The 23,511-nt window shown below is 51.8% G+C and overlaps 1 protein-coding gene across 3 annotated transcripts in view; it reads left to right on the forward strand.

Annotated features, from left to right (window-relative positions):
- TTLL7 (tubulin tyrosine ligase like 7) overlaps positions 1–23,511 on the forward strand; it is a 434,278-nt gene that overhangs the window by 294,631 nt on the left and 116,136 nt on the right. For all 3 annotated transcript variants that reach the window (XM_063938974.1, XM_063938973.1, XM_063938975.1), the window contains one exon: positions 6,960–7,046. In XM_063938974.1, coding sequence (XP_063795044.1) covers positions 6,960–7,046 — 87 coding nt within the window. The remainder of the gene's footprint in view (positions 1–6,959; positions 7,047–23,511) is intronic.

The following is a 23,511-nucleotide window of genomic DNA, read 5'->3' on the forward strand; positions in this document are numbered from 1 at the left end:
TATCCCACGGTCTCATATTAGTGTAATGGGGGATCCGGCAAATAGACTGAATTGGTGTAAGGTGGTATAACGGGGCAGTTTATAACAGTCACACGTATGAATAGAACGTTGTCCCTATATTTCTCTATCGTCCTAGTGGATGCTGGGGTTCCTGAAAGGACCATGGGGAATAGCGGCTCCGCAGGAGACAGGGCACAAAAAGTAAAGCTTTAGGATCAGGTGGTGTGCACTGGCTCCTCCCCCTATGACCCTCCTCCAAGCCTCAGTTAGATTTTTGTGCCCGGCCGAGAAGGGTGCAATCTAGGTGGCTCTCCTAAAGAGCTGCTTAGAAAAGTTTAGCTTAGGTTTTTTATTTTACAGTGAGTCCTGCTGGCAACAGGATCACTGCAACGAGGGACTTAGGGGAGAAGAAGTGAACTCACCTGCGTGCAGGATGGATTGGCTTCTTTGGCTACTGGACATTAGCTCCAGAGGGACGATCACAGGTACAGCCTGGATGGTCACCGGAGCCTCGCCGCCGGCCCCCTTGCAGATGCTGAAACAAGAAGAAGGTCCAGAATCGGCGGCATGAAGACTCCTCAGTCTTCTTAAGGTAGCGCACAGCACTGCAGCTGTGCGCCATTTCCTCTCAGCACACTTCACACGGCAGTCACTGAGGGTGCAGGGCGCTGGAAGGGGGGCGCCCTGGGAGGCAATGAAAACCTAATTTTGGCTAAAAATACCTCACATATAGCCTCCGGGGGCTATATGGAGATATTTAACCCCTGCCAGAATCCGTTACGAGCGGGAGACGAGGCCGCCGAAAAAGGGGCGGGGCCTATCTCCTCAGCACACAGCGCCATTTTCCCTCACAGAAAGGCTGGAGGGAAGGCTCCCAGGCTCTCCCCTGCACTGCACTACAGAAACAGGGTTAAAACAGAGAGGGGGGGCACTAATTTGGCGTTAGAAATATATAAAAAAGATGCTATAAGGGAAAACACTTATATAAGGTTGTCCCTATATAATTATAGCGTTTTTGGTGTGTGCTGGCAAACTCTCCCTCTGTCTCTCCAAAGGGCTAGTAGGTCCTGTCCTCTATCAGAGCATTCCCTGTGTGTGTGCTGTGTGTCGGTACGTGTGTGTCGACATGTATGAGGACGATGTTGGTGAGGAGGCGGAGCAATTGCCTGTAATGGTGATGTCACTCTCTAGGGAGTCGACACCGGAATGGATGGCTTATTTAGGGAATTACGTGATAATGTCAACACGCGGCAAGGTCGGTTGACGACATGAGACGGCCGGCAAACAATTAGTACCGGTCCAGACGTCTCAAAAACACCGTCAGGGGTTTTAAAACGCCCGTTTACTTTAGTCGGTCGACACAGACACAGACAGGGACACTGAATCCAGTGTCGACGGTGAATAAACAAACGTATTCCTTATTAGGGCCACACGTTAAGGGCAATGAAGGAGGTGTTACATATTTCTGATACTACAAGTACCACAAAAGAGGGTATTATGTGGGATGTGAAAAAACTACCGTAGTTTTTCCTGAATCAGATAAATTAAATGAAGTGTGTGATGATGCGTGGGTTCCCCCCGATAGAAAATATGGGCGGTATACCCTTTCCCGCCAGAAGTTAGGGCGCGTTGGGAAACACCCCTTAGGGTGGATAAGGCGCTCACACGCTTATCAGAACAAGTGGCGGTACCGTCTATAGATAGGGCCGTCCTCAAGGAGCCAGCTGACAGGAGGCTGGAAAATATCATAAAAAGTATATACACACATACTGGTGTTATACTGCGACCAGCGATCGCCTCAGCCTGGATGTGCAGAGCTGGGGTGGCTTGGTCGGATTCCCTGACTAAAAATATTGATACCCTTGACAGGGACAGTATTTTATTGACTATAGAGCATTTAAAGGATGCATTTCTATATATGCGAGATGCACAGAGGGATATTTGCACTCTGGCATCAAGAGTAAGTGCGATGTCCATATCTGCCAGAAGATGTTTATGGACACGACAGTGGTCAGGTGATGCAGATTCCAAACGGCACAAAGGTGTATTGCCGTATAAAGGAAGAGGAGTTATTTGGGGTCGGTCCATCGGACCTGGTGGCCACGGCAACTGCTGGAAAATCCACCGTTTTTACCCTAAGTCACATCTCTGCAGAAAAAGACACCGTCTTTTCAGCTTCAGTCCTTTCGTCCCTATAAGAGTCATATCTGCCCAGGGATAGAGGAAAGGGAAGAAGACTGCAGCAGGCAGCCCATTCCCAGGAACAGAAGCGTTCCACCGCTTCTGACAAGCTCTCAGCATGACGCTGAGACCGTACAGGACCCCTGGATCCTACAAGTAGCATCCCAGGGGTACAGATTGGAATGTCGAGACGTTTCCCCTGCGCAGGCTCCTGAAGTCTGCTTTACCAAGGTCTCCCTCCGACAAGGAGGCAGTATGGGAAACAATTCACGAGCTGTATTCCCAGCAGGTGATAATTAAATTACCCCTCCTACAACAAGAAAAGGGGTATTATTCCACACTATATTGTGGTACTGAAGCCAGAAGGCTAGGTGAGACCTATTCTAAATCTAAAAAAATTTGAACACTTACAAATGTTCAAATCAAGATGGAGTCACTCAGAGCAGTGATAACGAACCGGGAAGAAGGGGACTATATGGTGTCCCGAGACATCAGGGATGCTTACCTCCATGTCCCAAATTTGCCCTTATCACTAAGGGTACCTCAGGTTCGTGGTACAGAACTGTCACTATCAGTTTCAGACGCTGCCGTTTGGATTGTCCACGGCACCCCGGGTCTTTACCAAGGTAATGGCCGAAATGATGGTTCTTCTTCGAAGAAAAGGCGTCTTAATTATCCCTTACTTGGACGATCTCCTGATAAGGGCAAAGTCCAGGGAACAGTTGGAGGTCGGAGTAGCACTATCTCGGATACTGTTACAACAGCAGGGGTGGATTCTAAATATTCCAAAATCGCAGCTGATCCCGACAACAAGTCTCCTGTGCTTAGGGATGATTCTGGACACAGTCCAGAAAAAGGTGTTTCTCCCGGAAGAGAAAGCCAGGGAGTTATCCGAGCTAGTCAGGAACCTCCTAAAATCAGTGCATCATTGCACAAGGGCCATGGTAAAAAAAATGGTGACTTCCTTCGAAGCAATTCCAGTCGGCAGATTTCATGCAAGAACTTTTCAGTGGGATCTGCTGGACAAATGGTCCGGATCGCATTTTCAGATGCATCAGCGGATAACCCTATATCCAAGGACAAGGGTGTCTCTCCTGTGGTGGTTACAGAGTGCTCATCTTCTAGAGGGCCGCAGATTCGGCATTCAGTTTTGGATGTTGGTGACCACGGAGGCCAGCCCGAGAGGCTGGGGAGCAGTCACACAAGGAAAAAATTTCCAGGGAGTGTGATCAAGTCTGGAGACTTTTCTCCACATAAATATAGCTAAGGGTAAATTTATAATGCTCTAAGCTTAGCAAGACCTCTGCTTCAAGGTCAGCCGGTATTGATCCAGTGGGATAAAACATCACGGCAGTCGCCCACGTAAATAGACAGGGCGGCACAAGAAGCAGGAGGGCAGTGGCAAAAACTGCAAGGACTTTTCGCTGGGCGGAAAATCATGTGATAGCACTGTCAGCAGTGTTTCATTCCGGGAATGGAAACTGGGAAGCAGACTTCCTCAGTAGGCACGACCTCCACCCGGCAGAGTGGGAACTTCATGGGGAAGTTTTCCACATGATTGTAAACCGTTGGGAATTACCAAAGGTGGACATGATGGCGTCCCGTCTGAACAAAAAACGGGACAGGTATTGCGCCAGGTTAAGAGACCCTCAGGCAATAGCTGTGGACGTTCTGGTAACACCGTGGGTGTACCAGTCGGTGTATGTGTTCCATCCTCTGCTTTTCATACCTAAGGTACTGAGAATTATAAGACGTAGAGGAGTAAGAACTATACTCATGGCTCCGGATTGGCCAAGAAGGACTTGGTACCCGGAACTTCAAGAGATGCTCACAGAGGACTTATGGCCTCTGCCGCTAAGAAGGGACTTGTTTCAGCAAGTACCATGTCTGTTCCAAGACTTACCGCAGCTGCGTTTGACGGCATGGCGGTGGAACGCCGGATCCTAAGGGAAAAGGCATTCAGGAAGAGGTCATTCCTACCCTGGTCAAAGCCAGAAAGGAGGTGACCGCACAACATTATCACCACATGTGGCGAAAATATGTTGCGTGGTGTGAGGCCAGGAAGGCCCCACGAAGAAATTTCAACTCGGTCGATTCCTGCATTTCCTGCAAACAGGAGTGTCTATGGGCCTCAAATTGGGGTCCATTAAGGTTCAAATTTCGGCCCGGTCGATTTTTCTTCCAGAAAGAATTGGCTTCAGTTCCTGAAGTCCAGAAGTTTGTCAAGGGAGTATTGCATATACAACCCCCCTTTGTGCCTCCAGTGGCACTGTGGGATCTCAACGTAGTTCTGGGATTCCTCAAAACACATTGGTTTAAAACCAGTCAAATCTGTGGATTTGAAGCATCTCACATGAAAAGTGAACATGCTCTTGGACCTGGCCTGGACCAGGCGAGTGTCAAATTGGTGGTTTTTTTCTCAAAAAAGCCCATATCTGTTTGTCCATTCGGACAGGGCAGAGCTGCGGACTCGTCCCCAGTTCTCTCCCTAAGGTGGTGTCAGTGTTTCACCTGAACCAGCTTATTGTGGTGTCTTGCGCCTACTAGGGACTTGGAGGACTCCAAGTTGCTAGATGTGGTCAGGGCCCTGAAAATATAGGTTCCAGGACGGCTGGAGTCAGGAAAACTGACTTGCTGTTATCCTGTATGCACCCAACAAACTGGGTGCTCTTGCTTCTAAGCAGACTTTTGCTAGTTGGATGTGTAATACAATTCAGCTTGCACATTCTGTGGCAGGCCTGCCACAGCCAAAATATGTAAATGCCCATTCCACAAGGAAGGTGGGCTCATCTTGGGCGGCTGCCCGAGGGGTCTCGGCTTTACAACTTTACCGAGCGGCTATTTAGTCAGGGGCAAACACGTTTGTAAAATCCTACAAATTTGATAACCTGGCTAAGGAGGACCTGGAGTTCTCTCATTCGGTGCTGCAGAGTCATCCGCACTCTCCCGCCCGTTTGGGAGCTTTGGTATAATCCCCATGGTCCTTTCAGGAACCCCAGCATCCACTAGGACGATAGAGAAAATAAGAATTTACTTACCGATAATTCTATTTCTCGGAGTCCGTAGTGGATGCTGGGCGCCCATCCCAAGTGCGGATTATCTGCAATACTTGTACATAGTTACAAAAATCGGGTTATTATTGTTGTGAGCCATCTTTTCAGAGGCTCCTCTGTTATCATACTGTTAACTGGGTTCAGATCACAGGTTGTACGGTGTGATTGGTGTGGCTGGTATGAGTCTTACCCGGGATTCAAAATCCTTCCTTATTGTGTACGCTCGTCCGGGCACAGTATCCTAACTGAGGCTTGGAGGAGGGTCATAGGGGGAGGAGCCAGTGCACACCACCTGATCCTAAAGCTTTACTTTTTGTGCCCTGTCTCCTGCGGAGCCGCTATTCCCCATGGTCCTTTCAGGAACCCCAGCATCCACTACGGACTCCGAGAAATAGAATTATCGGTAAGTAAATTCTTATTATCGCATGCAGGGCCAGTTGCACATGTACCTGTAATTAAGTCGTGTCCTGGTAAAGAGGAAATCCCTATGTAATGTGTTGTATTACGGTAGCTTGCTGGTCTCTAACTGGACCGTTCCTCTGTTTCCTGTAACGTCTAATGGGCAACACATGGAGATATTCAGCCGTAACACGTATAACGAGCCTCCTCTCCCCCTCGTTATAAGCCTTGTTCCAGACTTTCTCTGTCTGGCTGCTCGTCTTGTAATGTCTGAATCATTCCCTGGATATAGCTGCCATTCTGTGGGTGTTCTATATAGGTACCTGTATGCTGATGATGGGTTATATAGTGATTATTAAAGCAATTTGTCGCTAATCTCTTGTAAATTGATTCCTCTGTGTACGATGGATTGAAAGCAATGTGTGACCTTGATATAATATTTCAGACCCTTTCAATGGGGAACTATAATTGAGAATAAAGCTATATGGCGTGTTTCGTATGGAAACGCAAGCTATGCTATTCTACCTTTCATTGAATCGCCAAACATTCTGTTTCATCAAAGCGTGATTCAAAATAGGCTCAGTGCATGTTGCCATATTTCTATGGCAGCCTGTCCCACGTCCCAAGTCACCTTGATAGATGCAGAAACTGCGGTGCTTGTCATAGTGTTATTATTCGTACACTTTATTTATAGGGCGCCACAAGGGGTCCGCAGCACCATACATACGGCAAGCAATAAGACTGTACAGGGTGAACAGAACAGTACAGGAAACAGAACATATCAGTACGTACCAGTTGAAACACCAGTACTCAGTATACAATACAACTAGGAAACAAGGGGTGGGTTGGAATCCATATCCCATAGCGACAGCACAACTGGCAAGTAACATCAGGTGCAGGAGATGACCGGCTACCAGTGAGTGGAGTACAGTGCTATAGGGCCACGGAGTAGGTGAAGGCTGTAATTGATGCGACATAGAAGAGGGCTGTGAGAGCCGGAGGGTGGAGGACCCTGCTCCTAGGAGCTTACAATCTAAGGGGAAGTGGGAGACAGATGACTTGAGGTGGTGGATGGGGACCTGAGAGCAGGGAGGTAAGAGAGGTAGTGGTGGGCGAGGCAGGAGGGTGGGGTGAGTTACGTGCATTATAGACTATCAGGCCAGAGTATTCTGCGTTATACCCCCAGTGTGCACAGCACTGCACCACCCACATTCACTGGCAATGTAATGGCAGAATACACCCACATATATCACGTTCTACAGATACGCCTGCGATAGGGTTACCTGCAGGGCGGGTTGTTAATCTTCCGCATTGTATTTTACACAGGAAGAAGATATTTTGGACCTCCTGGAACAGTGCGAGTTGGATGATGAGAAACTGTCGGGAAAATCTACGCGGCACAGAGAACCGCGGGTACGTAACGCTAAACGGCGACATAATCCAATGCCAAATATAAAAAGAAAAAAGAGAGAAGACACAGAATAAATATATATTATATAAATCCTTCCTTCAGTATTAATAAAATATTGTATATATAAATAAAAGTAGCGTCTAACTGCGTAAGCTGCGAGTCACAGTGGAGGAACACTATGATTCCAGCGCATCCTGCTCAGAGACCAGCAATCGCTGCGGCCGCAGGCTGGGAAATCTCTGCATCATAAAGCATTGTGCGAATGTCCAGCACACCGTTACAGAAGCTGCGAGGAGCTGTACATCCGGGTGATTCTTATCCCAGCACACTGATACAGAAGCTGCGAGGAGCCGCACATCCGGGTGATTCTTATCCCAGCACACTGATACAGAAGCTGTGAGGAGCCGCACATCCGGGTGATTCTTATCCCAGCACACTGATACAGAAGCTACGAGGAGCCGCACATCCGGGTGATTCTTATCCCAGCACACTGATACAGAAGCTGTGAGGAGCCGCACATCCGGGTGATTCTTATCCCAGCACACTGTTACAGAAGCTGCGAGGAGCCGCACATCCGGGTGATTCTTATCCCAGCACACTGATACAGAAGCTGCGGGGAGCCGCACATCCGGGTGATTCTTATCCCAGCACACTGATACAGAAGCTGCGAGGAGCCGCACATCCGGGTGATTCTTATCCCAGCACACTGATACAGAAGCTGCGAGGAGCCGTACATCCGGGTGATTCTTATCCCAGCACACTGATACAGAAGCTGTGAGGAGCCGCACATCCGGGTGATTCTTATCCCAGCACACTGATACAGAAGCTGCGAGGAGCCGTACATCCGGGTGATTCTTATCCCAGCACACTGATACAGAAGCTGCGAGGAGCCGCACATCCGGGTGATTCTTATCCCAGCACACTGATACAGAAGCTGTGAGGAGCCGCACATCCGGGTGATTCTTATCCCAGCACACTGATACAGAAGCTGCGAGGAGCCGCACATCCGGGTGATTCTTATCCCAGCACACTGATACAGAAGCTGCGAGGAGCCGCACATCCGGGTGATTCTTATCCCAGCACACTGTTACAGAAGCTGCGAGGAGCCGCACATCCGGGTGATTCTTATCCCAGCACACTGATACAGAAGCTGCGAGGAGCCGCACATCCGGGTGATTCTTATCCCAGCACACTGATACAGAAGCTGCGAGGAGCCGCACATCCGGGTGATTCTTATCCCAGCACACTGATACAGAAGCTGCGAGGAGCCGTACATCCGGGTGATTCTTATCCCAGCACACTGATACAGAAGCTGTGAGGAGCCGTACATCCGGGTGATTCTTATCCCAGCACACTGATACAGAAGCTGCGAGGAGCCGTACATCCGGGTGATTCTTATCCCAGCACACTGATACAGAAGCTGTGAGGAGCCGCACATCCGGGTGATTCTTATCCCAGCACACTGATACAGAAGCTGCGAGGAGCCGCACATCCGGGTGATTCTTATCCCAGCACACTGATACAGAAGCTGTGAGGAGCCGCACATCCGGGTGATTCTTATCCCAGCACACTGATACAGAAGCTGTGAGGAGCCGCACATCCGGGTGATTCTTATCCCAGCACACTGATACAGAAGCTGTGAGGAGCCGCACATCCGGGTGATTCTTATCCCAGCACACTGATACAGAAGCTGTGAGGAGCCGTACACCCGGGTGATTCTTATCCCAGCACACTGATACAGTAGCTGCGAGGAACCGTACATCCGGGTGATTCTTATCCCAGCACACTGATACAGAAGCTGCGAGGAGCCGCACATCCGGGTGATTCTTATCCCAGCACACTGATACAGAAGCTGCGAGGAGCCGCACATCCGGGTGATTCTTATCCCAGCACACTGATACAGAAGCTGCGAGGAGCCGCACATCTGGGTGATTCTTATCCCAGCACACTGATACAGAAGCTGCGAGGAGCCGCACATCCGGGTGATTCTTATCCCAGCACACTGATACAGAAGCTGTGAGGAGCCGCACATCCGGGTGATTCTTATCCCAGCACACTGATACAGTAGCTGCGAGGAGCCGCACATCCGGGTGATTCTTATCCCAGCACACTGATACAGAAGCTGCGAGGAGCCGCACATCCGGATGATTCTTATCCCAGCACACTGATACAGAAGCTGCGAGGAGCCGCACATCTAGGTGATTCTTATCCCAGCACACTGATACAGAAGCTGTGAGGAGCTGTACATCTGGGTGATTCTTATCCCAGCACACTGATACAGAAGCTGCGAGGAGCCGCACATCCGGGTGATTCTTATCCCAGCACACTGATACAGAAGCTGCGAGGAGCCGCACATCCGGGTGATTCTTATCCCAGCACACTGATACAGAAGTTGTGAGGAGCCGCACATCCGGGTGATTCTTATCCCAGCACCCTGATACAGAAGCTGTGAGGAGCCGCACATCCGGGTGATTCTTATCCCAGCACACTGATACAGAAGTTGTGAGGAGCTGCACATCCGGGTGATTCTTATCCCAGCACACTGATACAGAAGTTGTGAGGAGCCGCACATCCGTGTGATTCTTATCCCAGCACCCTGATACAGAAGCTGTGAGGAGCCGCACATCCGGGTGATTCTTATCCCAGCACACTGATACAGAAGTTGTGAGGAGCCGCACATCCGGGTGATTCTTATCCCAGCACCCTGATACAGAAGCTGCGAGGAGCCGCACATCCGGGTGATTCTTATCCCAGCACACTGATACAGAAGCTGCGAGGAGCCGCACATCCGGGTGATTCTTATCTCAGCACACTGATACAGAAGCTGCGAGGAGCCGCACATCCGGGTGATTCTTATCCCAGCACCCTGATACAGAAGCTGCGAGGAACTGTACATCCGGGTGATTCTTATCCCAGCACACTGATACAGAAGCTGCGAGGAACTGTACATCCGGGTGATTCTTATCTCAGCACACTGATACAGAAGCTGCGAGGAACTGTACATCCGGGTGATTCTTATCCCAGCACCCTGATACAGAAGCTACGAGGAGCCGCACATCCGGGTGATTCTTATCCCAGCACCCTGATACAGAAGCTGCGAGGAGCCGCACATCCGGGTGATTCTTATCCCAGCACACTGATACAGAAGCTGCGAGGAGCCGCACATCCGGGTGATTCTTATCCCAGCACACTGATACAGAAGCTGCGAGGAGCTGCACATCCGGGTGATTCTTATCCCAGCACACTGATACAGAAGCTGCGAGGATCCGTACATCCGGGTGATTCTTATCCCAGCACACTGATACAGAAGCTGCGAGGATCCGCACATCCGGGTGATTCTTATCCCAGCACCCTGATACAGAAGCTGTGAGGATCCGCACATCCGGGTGATTCTTATCCCAGCACACTGATACAGAAGCTGCGAGGAGCCGCACATCCGGGTGATTCTTATCCCAGCACACTGATACAGAAGCTGTGAGGATCCGCACATCCGGGTGATTCTTATCCCAGCACACTGATACAGAAGCTGCGAGGAGCCGCACATCCGGGTGATTCTTATCCCAGCACACTGATACAGAAGCTGTGAGGATCCGCACATCCGGGTGATTCTTATCCCAGCACACTGATACAGAAGCTGCGAGGAGCCGCACATCCGGGTGATTCTTATCCCAGCACACTGATACAGAAGCTGCGAGGAGCCGCACATCCGGGTGATTCTTATCCCAGCACACTGATACAGAAGCTGCGAGGAGCTGTACATCCGGGTGATTCTTATCCCAGCACACTGATACAGAAGCTGCGAGGAGCTGTACATCCGGGTGATTCTTATCCCAGCACACTGATACAGAAGCTGCGAGGAGCCGCACATCCGGGTGATTCTTATCCCAGCACACTGATACAGAAGCTGCGAGGAGCCGCACATCCGGGTGATTCTTATCCCAGCACACTGATACAGAAGCTGCGAGGAGCCGCACATCCGGGTGATTCTTATCCCAGCACACTGATACAGAAGCTGTGAGGAGCCGCACATCCGGGTGATTCTTATCCCAGCACACTGATACAGAAGCTGCGAGGAGCCGCACATCCGGGTGATTCTTATCCCAGCACCCTGATACAGAAGCTGCGAGGATCCGCACATCCGGGTGATTCTTATCCCAGCACCCTGATACAGAAGCTGCGAGGATCCGCACATCCGGGTGATTCTTATCCCAGCACACTGATACAGAAGCTGCGAGGAGCCGCACATCCGGGTGATTCTTATCCCAGCACACTGATACAGAAGCTGTGAGGAGCCGCACATCCGGGTGATTCTTATCCCAGCACACTGATACAGAAGCTGCGAGGAGCCGCACATCCGGGTGATTCTTATCCCAGCACACTGATACAGAAGCTGCGAGGAGCCGCACATCCGGGTGATTCTTATCCCAGCACACTGATACAGAAGCTGCGAGGATCCGCACATCCGGGTGATTCTTATACCAGCACCCTGATACAGAAGCTGCGAGGATCCGCACATCCGGGTGATTCTTATCCCAGCACACTGATACAGAAGCTGCGAGGAGCCGTACACCCGGGTGATTCTTATCCCAGCACACTGATACAGAAGCTGCGAGGAGCCGCACATCCGGGTGATTCTTATCCCAGCACACTGATACAGAAGCTGCGAGGAGCCGCACATCCGGGTGATTCTTATCCCAGCACACTGTTACAGAAGCTGCGAGGAGCTGCACATCCTGGTGATTCTTATCCCAGCACACTGATACAGAAGCTGCGAGGATCCGTACACCCGGGTGATTCTTATCCCAGCACACTGATACAGAAGCTGCGAGGAGCTGCACATCCGGGTGATTCTTATCCCAGCACACTGATACAGAAGCTGCGAGGAGCCGCACATCCGGGTGATTCTTATCCCAGCACACTGATACAGAAGCTGTGAGGAGCTGCACATCCGGGTGATTCTTATCCCAGCACACTGATACAGAAGCTGCGAGGAGCCGCACACGGGTGATTCTTATCCCAGCACCCTGATACAGAAGCTGCGAGGATCCGCACATCCGGGTGATTCTTATCCCAGCACACTGATACAGTAGCTGCGAGGAGCCGCACATCCGGGTGATTCTTATCCCAGCACACTGATACAGAAGCTGTGAGGAGCCGCACATCCGGGTGATTCTTATCCCAGCACCCTGATACAGAAGCTGCGAGGAGCCGCACATCCGGGTGATTCTTATCCCAGCACACTGATACAGTAGCTGCGAGGAGCCGCACATCCGGGTGATTCTTATTCCAGCACACTGATACAGAAGCTGCGAGGATCCGCACATCCGGGTGATTCTTATCCCAGCACACTGATACAGTAGCTGCGAGGAGCCGCACATCCGGGTGATTCTTATTCCAGCACACTGATACAGAAGCTGCGAGGAGCCGCACATCCGGGTGATTCTTATCCCAGCACACTGATACAGAAGCTGCGAGGAGCCGTACATCCGGGTGATTCTTATCCCAGCACACTGATACAGAAGCTGCGAGGAGCCGCACATCCGGGTGATTCTTATCCCAGCACACTGATACAGAAGCTGTGAGGAGCCGCACATCCGGGTGATTCTTATCCCAGCACACTGATACAGAAGCTGCGAGGAGCCGCACATCCGGGTGATTCTTATCCCAGCACACTGATACAGAAGCTGTGAGGAGCCGCACATCCGGGTGATTCTTATCCCAGCACACTGATACAGAAGCTGTGAGGAGCCGCACATCCGGGTGATTCTTATCCCAGCACACTGATACAGAAGCTGTGAGGAGCCGCACATCCGGGTGATTCTTATCCCAGCACACTGATACAGAAGCTGTGAGGAGCCGTACACCCGGGTGATTCTTATCCCAGCACACTGATACAGTAGCTGCGAGGAACCGTACATCCGGGTGATTCTTATCCCAGCACACTGATACAGAAGCTGCGAGGAGCCGCACATCCGGGTGATTCTTATCCCAGCACACTGATACAGAAGCTGCGAGGAGCCGCACATCCGGGTGATTCTTATCCCAGCACACTGATACAGAAGCTGCGAGGAGCCGCACATCTGGGTGATTCTTATCCCAGCACACTGATACAGAAGCTGCGAGGAGCCGCACATCCGGGTGATTCTTATCCCAGCACACTGATACAGAAGCTGTGAGGAGCCGCACATCTGGGTGATTCTTATCCCAGCACACTGATACAGTAGCTGCGAGGAGCCGCACATCCGGGTGATTCTTATCCCAGCACACTGATACAGAAGCTGCGAGGAGCCGCACATCCGGATGATTCTTATCCCAGCACACTGATACAGAAGCTGCGAGGAGCCGCACATCTAGGTGATTCTTATCCCAGCACACTGATACAGAAGCTGTGAGGAGCTGTACATCTGGGTGATTCTTATCCCAGCACACTGATACAGAAGCTGCGAGGAGCCGCACATCCGGGTGATTCTTATCCCAGCACACTGATACAGAAGCTGCGAGGAGCCGCACATCCGGGTGATTCTTATCCCAGCACACTGATACAGAAGTTGTGAGGAGCCGCACATCCGGGTGATTCTTATCCCAGCACCCTGATACAGAAGCTGTGAGGAGCCGCACATCCGGGTGATTCTTATCCCAGCACACTGATACAGAAGTTGTGAGGAGCTGCACATCCGGGTGATTCTTATCCCAGCACACTGATACAGAAGTTGTGAGGAGCCGCACATCCGTGTGATTCTTATCCCAGCACCCTGATACAGAAGCTGTGAGGAGCCGCACATCCGGGTGATTCTTATCCCAGCACACTGATACAGAAGTTGTGAGGAGCCGCACATCCGGGTGATTCTTATCCCAGCACCCTGATACAGAAGCTGCGAGGAGCCGCACATCCGGGTGATTCTTATCCCAGCACACTGATACAGAAGCTGCGAGGAGCCGCACATCCGGGTGATTCTTATCTCAGCACACTGATACAGAAGCTGCGAGGAGCCGCACATCCGGGTGATTCTTATCCCAGCACCCTGATACAGAAGCTGCGAGGAACTGTACATCCGGGTGATTCTTATCCCAGCACACTGATACAGAAGCTGCGAGGAACTGTACATCCGGGTGATTCTTATCCCAGCACACTGATACAGAAGCTGCGAGGAACTGTACATCCGGGTGATTCTTATCCCAGCACCCTGATACAGAAGCTACGAGGAGCCGCACATCCGGGTGATTCTTATCCCAGCACCCTGATACAGAAGCTGCGAGGAGCCGCACATCCGGGTGATTCTTATCCCAGCACACTGATACAGAAGCTGCGAGGAGCCGCACATCCGGGTGATTCTTATCCCAGCACACTGATACAGAAGCTGCGAGGAGCTGCACATCCGGGTGATTCTTATCCCAGCACACTGATACAGAAGCTGCGAGGATCCGTACATCCGGGTGATTCTTATCCCAGCACACTGATACAGAAGCTGCGAGGATCCGCACATCCGGGTGATTCTTATCCCAGCACCCTGATACAGAAGCTGTGAGGATCCGCACATCCGGGTGATTCTTATCCCAGCACACTGATACAGAAGCTGCGAGGAGCCGCACATCCGGGTGATTCTTATCCCAGCACACTGATACAGAAGCTGTGAGGATCCGCACATCCGGGTGATTCTTATCCCAGCACACTGATACAGAAGCTGCGAGGAGCCGCACATCCGGGTGATTCTTATCCCAGCACACTGATACAGAAGCTGTGAGGATCCGCACATCCGGGTGATTCTTATCCCAGCACACTGATACAGAAGCTGCGAGGAGCCGCACATCCGGGTGATTCTTATCCCAGCACACTGATACAGAAGCTGCGAGGAGCCGCACATCCGGGTGATTCTTATCCCAGCACACTGATACAGAAGCTGCGAGGAGCTGTACATCCGGGTGATTCTTATCCCAGCACACTGATACAGAAGCTGCGAGGAGCTGTACATCCGGGTGATTCTTATCCCAGCACACTGATACAGAAGCTGCGAGGAGCCGCACATCCGGGTGATTCTTATCCCAGCACACTGATACAGAAGCTGCGAGGAGCCGCACATCCGGGTGATTCTTATCCCAGCACACTGATACAGAAGCTGCGAGGAGCCGCACATCCGGGTGATTCTTATCCCAGCACACTGATACAGAAGCTGTGAGGAGCCGCACATCCGGGTGATTCTTATCCCAGCACACTGATACAGAAGCTGCGAGGAGCCGCACATCCGGGTGATTCTTATCCCAGCACCCTGATACAGAAGCTGCGAGGATCCGCACATCCGGGTGATTCTTATCCCAGCACCCTGATACAGAAGCTGCGAGGATCCGCACATCCGGGTGATTCTTATCCCAGCACACTGATACAGAAGCTGCGAGGAGCCGCACATCCGGGTGATTCTTATCCCAGCACACTGATACAGAAGCTGTGAGGAGCCGCACATCCGGGTGATTCTTATCCCAGCACACTGATACAGAAGCTGCGAGGAGCCGCACATCCGGGTGATTCTTATCCCAGCACACTGATACAGAAGCTGCGAGGAGCCGCACATCCGGGTGATTCTTATCCCAGCACACTGATACAGAAGCTGCGAGGATCCGCACATCCGGGTGATTCTTATACCAGCACCCTGATACAGAAGCTGCGAGGATCCGCACATCCGGGTGATTCTTATCCCAGCACACTGATACAGAAGCTGCGAGGAGCCGCACATCCGGGTGATTCTTATCCCAGCACACTGATACAGAAGCTGCGAGGAGCCGCACATCCGGGTGATTCTTATCCCAGCACACTGTTACAGAAGCTGCGAGGAGCTGCACATCCTGGTGATTCTTATCCCAGCACACTGATACAGAAGCTGCGAGGATCCGTACACCCGGGTGATTCTTATCCCAGCACACTGATACAGAAGCTGCGAGGAGCTGCACATCCGGGTGATTCTTATCCCAGCACACTGATACAGAAGCTGCGAGGAGCCGCACATCCGGGTGATTCTTATCCCAGCACACTGATACAGAAGCTGTGAGGAGCTGCACATCCGGGTGATTCTTATCCCAGCACACTGATACAGAAGCTGCGAGGAGCCGCACACGGGTGATTCTTATCCCAGCACCCTGATACAGAAGCTGCGAGGATCCGCACATCCGGGTGATTCTTATCCCAGCACACTGATACAGTAGCTGCGAGGAGCCGCACATCCGGGTGATTCTTATTCCAGCACACTGATACAGAAGCTGCGAGGATCCGCACATCCGGGTGATTCTTATCCCAGCACACTGATACAGTAGCTGCGAGGAGCCGCACATCCGGGTGATTCTTATTCCAGCACACTGATACAGAAGCTGCGAGGATCCGCACATCCGGGTGATTCTTATCCCAGCACACTGATACAGTAGCTGCGAGGAGCCGCACATCCGGGTGATTCTTATTCCAGCACACTGATACAGAAGCTGCGAGGAGCCGTACATCCGGGTGATTCTTATCCCAGCACACTGATACAGAAGCTGCGAGGAGCCGCACATCCGGGTGATTCTTATCCCAGCACACTGATACAGAAGCTGCGAGGAGCCGCACATCCGGGTGATTCTTATCCCAGCACACTGATACAGAAGCTGCGAGGAGCCGCACATCCGGGTGATTCTTATCCCAGCACACTGATACAGAAGCTGCGAGGAGCCGCACATCCGGGTGATTCTTATCCCAGCACACTGATACAGAAGCTGCGAGGAGCCGCACATCCGGGTGATTCTTATCCCAGCACACTGATACAGAAGCTGTGAGGAGCCGTACATCCGGGTGATTCTTATCCCAGCACACTGATACAGAAGCTGCGAGGAGCCGCACATCCGGGTGATTCTTATCCCAGCACTCTGATACAGAAGCTGCGAGGAGCCGCACATCCGGGTGATTCTTATCCCAGCACACTGATACAGAAGCTGCGAGGAGCCGCACATCCGGGTGATTCTTATCCCAGCACACTGATACAGAAGCTGCGAGGATCCGTACATCCGGGTGATTCTTATCTCAGCACACTGATACAGAAGCTGCGAGGATCCGTACATCCGGGTGATTCTTATCCCAGCACACTGATACAGAAGCTGCGAGGAGCCGCACATCCGGGTGATTCTTATCCCAGCACTCTGATACAGAAGCTGCGAGGAGCCGCACATCCGGGTGATTCTTATCCCAGCACACTGATACAGAAGCTGCGAGGAGCCGCACATCCGGGTGATTCTTATCCCAGCACACTGATACAGAAGCTGCGAGGATCCGTACATCCGGGTGATTCTTATCTCAGCACACTGATACAGAAGCTGCGAGGATCCGTACATCCGGGTGATTCTTATCCCAGCACACTGATACAGAAGCTGCGAGGAGCCGCACATCCGGGTGATTCTTATCCCAGCACACTGATACAGAAGCTGTGAGGAGCCGCACATCCGGGTGATTCTTATCCCAGCACACTGATACAGAAGCTGTGAGGAGCCGCACATCCGGGTGATTCTTATCCCAGCACACTGTTACAGAAGCTGCGAGGAGCTGCACATCCTGGTGATTCTTATCCCAGCACACTGATACAGAAGCTGTGAGGAGCCGCACATCCGGGTGATTCTTATCCCAGCACACTGATACAGAAGCTGCGAGGAGCTGCACATCCTGGTGATTCTTATCCCAGCACACTGATACAGAAGCTGCGAGGAGCCGCACATCCGGGTGATTCTTATCCCAGCACACTGATACAGAAGCTGCGAGGAGCCGCACATCCGGGTGATTCTTATCCCAGCACACTGATACAGAAGCTGCGAGGAGCCGCACATCCGGTTGATTCTTATCCCAGCACACTGATACAGAAGCTGTGAGGAGCCGCACATCCGGGTGATTCTTATCCCAGCACACTGATACAGAAGCTGCGAGGAGCCGCACATCCGGGTGATTCTTATCCCAGCACACTGATACAGAAGCTGCGAGGATCCGTACATCCGGGTGATTCTTATCTCAGCACACTGATACAGAAGCTGCGAGGATCCGTACATCCGGGTGATTCTTATCTCAGCACACTGATACAGAAGCTGCGAGGATCCGTACATCCGGGTGATTCTTATCCCAGCACACTGATACAGAAGCTGCGAGGAGCCGCACATCCGGGTGATTCTTATCCCAGCACACTGATACAGAAGCTGTGAGGAGCCGTACATCCGGGTGATTCTTATCCCAGCACACTGATACAGAAGCTGCGAGGAGCTGCACATCCGGGTGATTCTTATCCCAGCACACTGATACAGAAGCTGCGAGGAGCTGCACATCCGGGTGATTCTTATCCCAGCACACTGATACAGAAGCTGTTAGGAGCCGCACATCCGGGTGATTCTTATCCCAGCACCCTGATACAGAAGCTGCGAGGAGCTGCACATCCGGGTGATTCTTATCCCAGCACACTGATACAGAAGCTGTTAGGAGCCGCACATCCGGGTGATTCTTATCCCAGCACACTGATACAGAAGCTGTGAGGAGCCGCACATCCGGGTGATTCTTATCCCAGCATACTGATACAGAAGCTGCGAGGAGCTGCACATCCGGGTGATTCTTATCCCAGCACACTGATACAGAAGCTGCGAGGAGCCGCACATCCGGGTGATTCTTATCCCAGCACACTGATACAGAAGCTGAGAGGAGCCGCACATCCGGGTGATTCTTATCCCAGCACCCTGATACAGAAGCTGCGAGGAGCCGCACATCTGGGTGATTCTTATCCCAGCACACTGATACAGAAGCTGCGAGGAGTCGCACATCCGGGTGATTCTTATCCCAGCACCCTGATACAGAAGCTGTGAGGAGCCGCACATCCGGGTGATTCTTATCCCAGCACACTGATACAGAAGCTGTGAGGAGCCGCACATCCGGGTGATTCTTATCCCAGCACACTGATACAGAAGCTGCGAGGAGCCGCATATCCGGGTGATTCTTATCTCAGCACACTGATACAGAAGCTGCGAGGAGCCGCACATCCGGGTGATTCTCATCCCAGCACACTGATACAGAAGCTGTGAGGAGCCGTACACCCGGGTGATTCTTATCCCAGCACCCTGATACAGAAGCTGTGAGGAGCCGCACATCCGGGTGATTCTTATCCCAGCACCCTGATACAGAAGCTGTGAGGAGCTGTACATCCGGGTGATTCTTATCCCAGCACACTGATACAGAAGCTGTGAGGAGCCGTACACCCGGGTGATTCTTATTCCAGCACACTGATACAGAAGCTGTGAGGAGCCGTACATCCGGGTGATTCTTATTCCAGCACACTGATACAGAAGCTGTGAGGAGCTGTACATCTGGGTGATTCTTATCCCAGCACACTGATACAGAAGCTGTGAGGAGCCGCACATCCGGGTGATTCTTATCCCAGCACCCTGATACAGAAGCTGTGAGGAGCTGTACATCCGGGTGATTCTTATCCCAGCACACTGATACAGAAGCTGTGAGGAGCCGTACACCCGGGTGATTCTTATTCCAGCACACTGATACAGAAGCTGCGAGGAGCTGTACATCCGGGTGATTCTTATCCCAGCACACTGATACAGAAGCTGCGAGGAGCCGCACATCCGGGTGATTCTTATCCCAGCACACTGATACAGAAGCTGTGAGGAGCCGCACATCCGGGTGATTCTTATCCCAGCACACTGATACAGAAGCTGCGAGGAGCCGCACATCCGGGTGATTCTTATCCCAGCACACTGATACAGAAGCTGCGAGGAGCCGCACATCCGGGTGATTCTTATCCCAGCACACTGATACAGAAGCTGCGAGGAGCCGCACATCCGGGTGATTCTTATCCCAGCACTCTGATACAGAAGCTGCGAGGAGCCGCACATCCGGGTGATTCTTATCCCAGCACACTGATACAGAAGCTGCGAGGAGCCGCACATCCGGGTGATTCTTATCCCAGCACACTGATACAGAAGCTGCGAGGAGCCGCACATCCGGGTGATTCTTATCCCAGCACACTGATACAGAAGCTGCGAGGAGCCGCACATCCGGGTGATTCTTATCCCAGCACACTGATACAGAAGCTGCGAGGAGCCGCACATCCGGGTGATTCTTATTCCAGCACACTGATACAGAAGCTGTGAGGAGCCGTACACCCGGGTGATTCTTATTCCAGCACACTGATACAGAAGCTGTGAGGAGCCTCACATCCGGGTGATTCTTATCCCAGCACACTGATACAGAAGCTGCGAGGAGCCGCACATCCGGGTGATTCTTATTCCAGCACACTGATACAGAAGCTGTGAGGAGCCGTACACCCGGGTGATTCTTATTCCAGCACACTGATACAGAAGCTGTGAGGAGCTGTACATCTGGGTGATTCTTATCCCAGCACACTGATACAGAAGCTGTGAGGAGCCGCACATCCGGGTGATTCTTATCCCAGCACACTGATACAGAAGCTGCGAGGAGCTGTACATCCGGGTGATTCTTATCCCAGCACACTGATACAGAAGCTGCGAGGAGCCGCACATCCGGGTGATTCTTATCCCAGCACACTGATACAGAAGCTGCGAGGAGCCGCACATCCGGGTGATTCTTATCCCAGCACACTGATACAGAAGCTGCGAGGAGCTGCACATCCGGGTGATTCTTATCCCAGCACACTGATACAGAAGCTGCGAGGAGCTGTACATCCGGGTGATTCTTATCCCAGCACACTGATACAGAAGCTGTGAGGAGCTGTACATCCGGGTGATTCTTATCCCAGCACACTGATACAGAAGCTGTGAGGAGCCGCACATCCGGGTGATTCTTATCCCAGCACCCTACTTGGTATATGATGGCGTTGGTGTATCCAGACTCAGTCTTATTATTCCTATAGGCTAATGTACCATCCACATTGATTGTGTATTTTGTAGCGCCTAGTATTGTTGTATTGTATTTGTCTAATAATCAGATGCTCTGCATTAAGCTTAGATTGTGCAGAGCCGCTGGGTCTGGTGGTGCGGTCGGAAGACGGCTTCGCACGTTGATAGCGTCATCTTCCCGCCACAGTTACCAATGTCTCTGTCAGTTATCGGGCACTGCAATTGTTTTGGTCCTATGTATATATCTGGCGGTTAGTTGCCAGTGTTGCTGCCATATACCGTAAGAAGATGTGTGGCTGGCGTGTAACTAGCTGCGAGATTATAAGTCTAGGTAATTGGTAGTAGTACTACGCTTTGCTCTGCGACGCCTTATCAGGGGTACACATCTCGCACAAACCAGTCCCATCTCTGCTTGCAGTTGAATTGGCATTTTGGCCTATAGGGAAGCATTCGGGCGGAGGCGGGGGTGTTGGTATAAATGCGGGCTGCGCAGAGTTGTGCGTACACGTAGCTACGTCTTCGAATGATATGATACAGAGAAATCTTTCATTGTCCGTCGTGCACTGATGTGCCCCATCCTCATGAGCCCCCGCATATAGCCGTATCACAGCAGCCTGGCTTATTGTATGCTATGGTATGGAGGCGATGCCTTACGATGTCCGGGGGTCTCTGGTGTAGGATTCTGGTCCTCTCAGCATTGTACTGGATGTAGATCTGCGGCCTGCTAAGTTTTGCTCTCCCCTAGTTTCTACGTGTGCAAAAGAACAAGAACGTGGATTAAGACCCCAGAGGAATCGCTCTCACAGCCCCAAACTCCCTCGCCGTTCCCTCCCGATGTTCCGTGATACTGCAGGGGAGGAAGGGATGCAATCCTGCTATCTGTAGCGCAGCACACATTTTTGGGGGTTTTGGAAACCAGCAGTGGCGGCGCCAGAGGAGGGGCTGCGGAACAGTCCAAAATTCAAATAGGGGAACCACACCCACTGCCAGTGAGTCCCAGCTGGCGATGTGTGGCGGTATTTGGGGTGACAGTCGGTGTGCCTCCTCTTGTATTAATCGACATACCTTTAGAGATCATTCATTACTGAGTACCCGCAGTGCTGTACTTATTCATTTATAGACACAGACTCTGCACCTTTCTACAAAACATCAAACAGGCTTTCAAGACCCCCTTCTTTATCAAAGCCTTCCAGCTCTCACCCCTACCCACCGCTCTATGGGGATAATACAGACCTGATCGCTAGGCTGCGTTTCATACAGCGGGCGATCAGGTCAGAACCGCACATGCGTATGCACTGCAGTGCGCAGGCTCGTCGCACGGGTACAAAGCGGATCTCCGCTCAGCGATGGGTTTGTGCGAAGAATTCATTCGCATGGGCGTTCGCAAGGAGATTGACAGGAAGAGGGCGCTTATGGGTGTCAACTGACCATTTTCTGGGAGAGGTTAGAAAAACGCAGGCGTGTCCAAGCGTTTGCAGGGCGGGTGTCTGACGTCAGTTCCGGTCCTGGACAGGCTGATGTGATCGCAGCGGCTGAGTAAGTTCTGAGCTACTCAGAGAGACTGCACAAGATCTTTTTGTACAGCTCGGCAGCACATGCGATCACACACTTGTAAAGCTGAAATACACTCCCCTATAGGCGACGACTATGCGAACGCAGGACTACAAAATATCCCTAGCGAGCAAACAGGTCTGAATTAGGTTCTACACTTGTCGCTCACTGTCTCTCTCCTCTGTGTCACCACTGTCTGTCTGTCCCTTACCTATAGAGTGTAAGCTCTCAGCCCTACCCACCGCTCTATGTTCCTCACTCACTGTCTCTCCTCTGTGTCACCCCTGTCTGTCTGTCCTTCCCCTATAGAGTGTAATCTCTCATCCTAACCCACCGCTGTATGCTCCTCGCTCACTGTCTCTCCTCTGTGTCACCCGTCTATCTGTCCCTCCCCTATAGAGTGTAATCTCTCATCCTAACCCACCGCTCTATGCTCCTCGCTCACTGTCTCTCCTCTGTGTCACCCCTGTCTGTCTGCCCCTCCCCTATAGAGTGTAATCTCTCATCCTAACCCACCGCTCTATGCTCCTCGCTCACTGTCTCTCCTATGTGTCACCCCTGTCTGTCTGTCCCTCCCCTATAGAGTGTAATCTCTCATCCTAACCCACCGCTCTATGCTCCTCGCTCACTGTCTCTCCTCTGTCTCTCCTCTGTGTCACTCCTGTCTGTCTGTCCCTCCTCTAGAGAGTGTAAGCTCTCATCCTAACCCACCGCTCTATGCTCCTCACTCACTGTCTCTCCTCTGTGTCACCCCTGTCTGTCTGTCCCTTCCCTATAGAGTGTAATCTCTCATCCTAACCCACCGCTCTATGCTCCTCGCTCACTGTCTCTCCTCTGTGTCACCTCTGTCTGTCTGTCCCTCCCCTATAGAGTGTAATCTCTCATCCTAACCCACCGCTCTATGCTCCTCACTCACTGTCTCTCCTCTGTGTCACCCCTGTCTGTCCCTCCCCTATAGAGTGTAATCTCTCATCCTAACCCACCGCTCTATGCTCCTCGCTCACTGTCTCTCCTATGTGTCACCCCTGTCTGTCTGTCCCTCCCCTATAG

This window comes from Pseudophryne corroboree, chromosome 9 (genome assembly GCF_028390025.1).
Source record: "Pseudophryne corroboree isolate aPseCor3 chromosome 9, aPseCor3.hap2, whole genome shotgun sequence".
NCBI lineage: Eukaryota > Metazoa > Chordata > Amphibia > Anura > Myobatrachidae > Pseudophryne > Pseudophryne corroboree.